This window comes from Cyanistes caeruleus, chromosome 3 (genome assembly GCF_971803275.1).
Source record: "Cyanistes caeruleus chromosome 3, bCyaCae1.hap1.1, whole genome shotgun sequence".
Taxonomy (NCBI): Eukaryota; Metazoa; Chordata; class Aves; order Passeriformes; family Paridae; genus Cyanistes; species Cyanistes caeruleus.
The window spans coordinates 98,981,974-98,988,463 of NC_141703.1; the positions used below are offsets into that span (position 1 = coordinate 98,981,974).

Genomic DNA, 6,490 nt, shown 5'->3' on the forward strand with positions numbered 1-6,490 from the left:
TCGGGAGAGCAGCGCGAGCCGGGCGGGAAGGGGGAAAGGGGAGGGAGGGAATAAGAGGAGGGCCGGGTGATGTAAATATAAAGTGAGTTATATTAAAGAAAAGATTCATTGTATGAGACGAGTTTATTTTACAAAATTTGTTTTATTACACCAGACATACACGTATTTTAGAGACATTGCTGTGGAAAAACACTGCGACCTTCTAATGCAGTACTTGCATAGGGCAAAGCCATATAAAATAGAATTGGGAGGATTAGGTTCTTGGTATCCGTTGGGGCCGAATAGGGCCTTTGGGAAGATCTCCACAATATCGGAGCTGTGGATTTCTGTAGTTGAGGATTTTTTGCTCTTTCCAGAAAAAAAATCCTGCAGTGGTTGCTTGGGTGCTGGAATAAAAGGTGTTTTGCACCAGCCTTATTCAGAACGCTACAGTGGCAAAAGTAACTGGCAATTTAATTTGCTCTGTTAGAAAGCCCATGGACTATTAACCTTGTTTCTTCCCAAGGCCAGAATACATACATCCTCAGCTACTGCTGCATGTGTGAATTTTTGGACATCACAGTTATGGTAATGGGGGATTACTGTGACTTCAGCACATTTTTTACCAGAGGGCAGCAGATCTTTGCTGAAGATCATCTAGGTTTAATTTTTCCAGATTTTGGAGAAAGCCTTGGTAACATTTAGAAATCAATATATTTGTGTGTGTGTACTGCCTTCAAGTTCGTGAAGGAAAGGTTAGTTCCCTTGCAGAAACAGCTGGAGAAGGCAGTTCCTGGGAAGATGACATGAATTATGTCTGTAATAGACAGTCATGAGAGGTATCACTAGAAGTATTTGTAATTTAGAGAAAAAGGCTTATGGTTTGTTGCCAAGGTGCTGACAAAGGAAACTACATCTTTACAACAGCTGATTCAATTGTTCTCTGCCTGAGTTAAATGGAGTTCCGTAACCAGCTTGTAAACACCACTGTGCTTCAATCTATTTGCAATTGCAAATAGATCCCATTAATTCCATTGTTAGCACACTGTTGATTTCGGAGGGAAAGCTCATAGGTTCAAAGTAATGGGCGGTGGACATGTATTTAAGTCTTCTGAAAAATTAAGTTTTGCTTCCTAGCAAAACTGCTCCATCATTGATTACAGTTATATCAATACAATTATTTAAAATACAAATAACCTTTCTTTAAAATTGCAGCAGCTTCACTGGTTCCTCAGAATCTTGATAGCCATTCACCTAAGTGCACAGAGAATCATGGAATCTCAGATTGGCTTAGCTTGGACGGGCCCTTCAAGACCCCCCAGTTCAATCCCCCCTGCCACAGGCAGGAACACCTTCCACAAACCATGTTGCTTCAAGCTCCATCCACCCTGGCCTTGGACACTTCCAGGGATGGAGCAGCCACAGCTTCTCTGGGCTGAAGTTTTCTTATATTTTGTCTCAGTTTCATGTAATCCGTTGCTGGGAGTGCAAAGCTCTTACAACCTGCTATTTCAAAGCCTTTATTGTACTATATGGATGGATACAGCCTTAGTCGTATCTCACAGAATTCAAAACCTCCAGACACAGGCAAGAAGCAGACTGAGCTATTTTAACAGTCCTGGTATATGTTTTTCAGGGCATGACAACCTTTCTTGTGCAACACATCTGAAAATTGTCTGCCTGAAGCCTCGCCTCCCTTGTCAGATGAGACTCATTGTATGGGGTATTTCTACTCTCTCTTAGGGGAGAACATGACCAGTTTGCCATTATCACAAAAGTTGAAGCTCCCTGCATTTAGGGAATTGCAGTTGTCAGCACATCCGTCATGCAGGTGGCAGCCTCTCCCTGGAAAAATATGGATCAGCTGAAGTGGTCCAGTGGAGAGTATGGGCCATTCACTTAACGGTTAGACTTGCTGGTCCTTGTGGGTCCCTTCCAACCCAGAGTATTCTGTGATCTGGAAATAAAGATTATGTATGAAATAAGGAAGAAAGGACAGATGCAGGGAAATACCTGCTTCACAGAAGGAAGTCCCATACCTGTTTCCTAAATCGCTGAGCATAATGGGAGTAGATTGCACCTTGTAAAACAACCGTGAATTTACCTGTTGAGCTGCAATCTAACCTGAGTGGTTTTCTGGGGGTCTTGGATTCTTCTGCAGGGGGAACTACATGATTATGCCTTTTCTGTCCAAGACACAACCTTAAAACAAAATTTATCTGCAGATTTCAATTCTAGACTTAGAATATATAAACAAAAAAAATCTAACAGTGCTTTGGAAAACAGTTGTTTCACATTTACTTTGTTCTTTAAGAAAGTGTTTGCTGAATTAATCTGATGAATCTCTTACATCAAACACCTCTTTGTAGAGTTCTCTCACAGTCCCCTTGTGCATCCTCCTAGACAAACCAGGACAGCCTTAAAAGCATCCCATCACTCTTTGAAGCCTCCCATGCCTCTTACTACTGATTGCGTTAAATTACTCAGTAAATGAATGTTACAACATAGCTCTCATTGTCTGAGGTTGAGAAAACATCTAAGTACAGCAGGCTGGAAAAGTGCTTTATGATACTAGAGACGTTTTCCACACTGTATGACTTCAGCAATGAATATCCATTGAAAACTGAGGTATCCAGAAAAGAAATAAGTGCAAGCATTTGCCTGTCTTTGTTGTGTGCCTCAAGCAAGTCTTTGTCATTATTGCTGCTGCTGGAAATGGTTACGCTCTGGTCTGGAAATTGTCCCTTGACCTTGTTTACCTGGAGCTTTTGAATTCCCCAAATGGCCATATATTGTGTTGGGAGAGGAGTGGTACCACAGAAGGACAGCTTCAAATCCCACACCCTTGTGAAGTTGAGGACCATCCCCAGCACAGAGGTGTCTGTGAACCAGATGCTCAGGTGGCTGTTGTAGGTAGTTTTTTCCATGGTAGGAGGCAGCACTGTTTTGCAGTTGCACATCAGTTTTGCCAGGCAGTAATCGCAGTCATGGATAGCCACAGAACAGCTGCAGTTGTGAATTGTGTTTTCCTCAGTCAAAATTTGCACGTGGTTCTTCTGATTTCTCAGAAAAACTGATGTGTATGCCAAGGAATCTGGCCAAAATGAGAGCCAGAAAAATGGAGAAAGCAGGGTAGACTATTGGCTTCATTAGTAGGTACCAAGCTGCCAAGTGTCTTCTCCTTATACTGAGTGATTTAGATCACATGGCTTTACCTACTGCGAAAAAACAGTTTCTTTACTATACTAAAGATCTCTCAATGGTTAATATTACTTTGCTTTTCCACTCATTACTTGTTGCATACCTGGCCTATTTAGAGTCATACTGCAGTTCTGCATTAAGGGGAAACCACAACTACACTGATTTAGAAAACGGATTGTGACTAAAGTTTGGGATTCTTTTTTTGTTCTTTTTTTGCCCTAAGTGGTTATTATAACCACTAACGGATATAATATGGTGTTATTATAATATGGTTATATGATGTTATTAATTATAACACATTGAACACATTCTTCTCTATGCAGACAGCTCCTTGGTCTGGCCTGTGCAGAGGTAAGGACAGGACAAGGAGTTATGCAGGACAATTCTTGCTTGTTTCTCCTTTCTGCCTTTTTTACTTCCAACCAGACAGTGGTGACAAAGGACCCTGTTCTCCACTTCACTGAGTGAGGCAGTCTGAGAAGGCCTAGCAGCAATAGCTTTGTTTTACACCTGAATTGCTAAGTAACATTGTGATAACCTTTCCCTTAAACTGATTTTGGGATATTGTTGGGGATTATGTATTCTTCCTTTTATTTTTTCTTACCAATAGAATTTTTCCTCATTAGTTGTCGGGAAACCTGACTGCTGGTACTTATTGGGTGCTTGAGAAGACAAAGAGTTTAGCTGGGCTCAGGGGGAAAGGAAGCTGCAAGTACAAGGGAGGGCAGCGGCAGCTAAGGACAGAGCTTCTTCTTGTTCTTCTTCTTGTTCTTGTTTTTCTTGTTCATGTTCTTGTTCTTGTTCTTCTTGTTCTTCTTATTCTTCTTGTTGTTGTTGTTGTTCTTCTTCTTCATCATCTTCTTCTTCTTTGTCTTCTTCTTTGTCCTCTTCGTCGTCTTCATCATCATCATCATCTTCATTGTCATCTTCATTGTCTCCTTCTTCTTTGTCTTCGTTGTCTTCCTTGTCTTCATTTTCTTCTTCTTTTGTGGGCCCTCGCACCCCCTGTTCTGCCAGGACATCCTGCAGTGCCAGCCACTGCCGTGGAGCTTCTGATACATCTTATCCACTGGCCTGGGATTTCCGCTCATTCCTGCCGTTCCAGCAGGGTGTTCCTCAGAATCCTGCAGGGGCACAGGGATCAACTGCCCACAGGGGGTTTGTGAAGCAAAGCCTCTCCTCCATCCTTTCCTGTCTTGGCCGAGAAGGCTGTCACGAGGTCCCTCATTCTGTTTTGTTATTAATGCCATAGTTGTTGTTGTTTGTTTGCCTTGCTATACATACTAATAAAAAACTATTATTCCTATCCCCATATCTTTGCTTGAGAACCCCTTAATTTCAAAATTATAATAATTCAAAGGGAGGTAGTTTACACTTTTCATTCCAGGGAAGGCTCCTGCCTTCTCTAGCAAACACCTGTCTTCCAAAACAAGACAGATGTACTGGGAAAATGGAGGGAGGGAAAGCACTTAAGGGCAGAAGTATCACTGGACACAGCACATATCCTTCTGAGCTATGTGAAATGCTGATAAAACCCAATTTATATCCATGTGAAGCTACATCTGCTCCAGCCTTAGTCTGTAAGTTTTAAAGACCAAGGACCACCATGTCTTGCACAGCAACTACTACAGGACAGATCCAGGCTTTGTCAGTTGCTCTGCCTCTCCTTATTTTACCCTAGCAAAGCAAAATATCAATTTCACACATACCTATGACAATGGAGTAAGTTTCCATCCCAGCCATGGGCCACCTCAAATGGTTGGGACCATGTTTGGTGGGGCTCTTGGATTCTCAGCTGCCAGTCCTTTGGTCTTCAGAGTGGGTTTGAATTTTACCAGGAGCATCTGTGTTTTCCTGACATACTATTATTTGATGGTACAGGCAATGAAACACGGTGCGATTTCTTAACACAAATTGTAAAGATGTTGGAAAGTTTGTTTACTTTGATGTAGCTGTTTTGAAACACAAGAAGCATTAGAGACAAATTTTGACCAAAGATGACAGATTCTAGTGACAGCAGCAGTAGGGCACATGCTGGACAGAATTAGGTCTTTACCATGTAAAAAGACTGATTCACATCCATAATGTTTGTCTGCAGCACTTCAGAAAACACGGCAATATACCTACAGTTTTGTAAACTTCTGTTATTCATATTCTTGTTCCTGTTTATCCTATTCCTGTTCCTGTTCATTTTCTTAACTCATTGCTGTTTTCAGTGAACTGTTCCTATCCCTACCCTTGAGCTGTGACTTTTGTGCCTCCAGCTGGAGGTGGGGGGAGGAGAGCATGGGAGGCTTTTTTAGTGTGAGTACTAAAGTGGAGAATACCATTCCCAAATCATGACAGAAGGATGCAGACATTTAAGTTTTTAAATCAAATATTTCATATATGTTGTGGAACATACCAGAAATTCCAGTCCAGCTGCTGGCTGATGTTTAACTCCAAAGGTCAGACTCACCCAAGCTGTAGATGTTGTGGTATCATTATTGCTAGAAATGTTTCCACTATCTAAGCATTTAATCACATTGGAAAATCTATTACTACACCTCCATACTGCTTATTTTCTCAGTCCTTAATAGTGGCTAACAATTGTGATAGACCAGAAATCTGTAATATCAACACAGTTTCACAACTAAATGAAATGATTTTAAATTTTCTGTGTTGGAGGTAGTATGTGCAAGAAATCCCAGACAATGTTGACAACATGAGTTTGGCCTAAGTAAAAGAGATTCAAACTCCCACCTATGTCAAAAGAAGTGACACTGCTTTTTCCACTTAACATTTGAGGGCTTAATATTCATAAAACATCAGATTAAAATACTTTGATGCATCCTCATTAGTTTAAACCCTTGTTTCTTTTATTTATCTCAGTACCTGAAGAGTGGAGAACCTTTAAAGTTCTCTACTGGTTTGCAGCCAACCAATCAGGTTTAGCTTAGCTGATAACATTTAGGCCCCATCCATCAGAATCCAAACAAAATTCTAAATTCTGGCATTCCAGGAAATTTAAACTCCAGAAATACATCTGTTCTTCTCTGTTCCCTGCAAATCAGGAACATTCCTATCCGGTTCTCGGGATTTAGTTTCTGTGTGGCTTTGGTGAGAGATATGCAAGAAGAAATATACATTGCAGGTTATGTGTCTGGGAAGTGTCAAATGCAACACATCTTTTCTTAAGCTAACAAGTATCTACAGAAAAATATGCATTATATGGTTCCTAATCAAACTGCATTGCTGTCTCCACTCCTTAAGGCTTGGGAAATGATTTGCTTTAATTTTTAGGGCTTGGGAGAACTGCCCTCAGTAGGGC

The 6,490-nt window shown here is 41.1% G+C and overlaps 1 protein-coding gene across 1 annotated transcript; it reads right to left on the reverse strand.

The window, feature by feature from the left end:
• Window positions 1-2,385: 2,385 nt before the first annotated feature.
• EPCIP (exosomal polycystin 1 interacting protein) lies at window positions 2,386-5,915 on the reverse strand. The gene is given in 2 exon segments (XM_086883366.1): window positions 2,386-3,051; window positions 3,053-5,915. Coding segments are annotated over 2 exon segments (666 nt in total). The 5' UTR covers window positions 3,130-5,915; the 3' UTR covers window positions 2,386-2,462.
• Window positions 5,916-6,490: the final 575 nt, after the last annotated feature.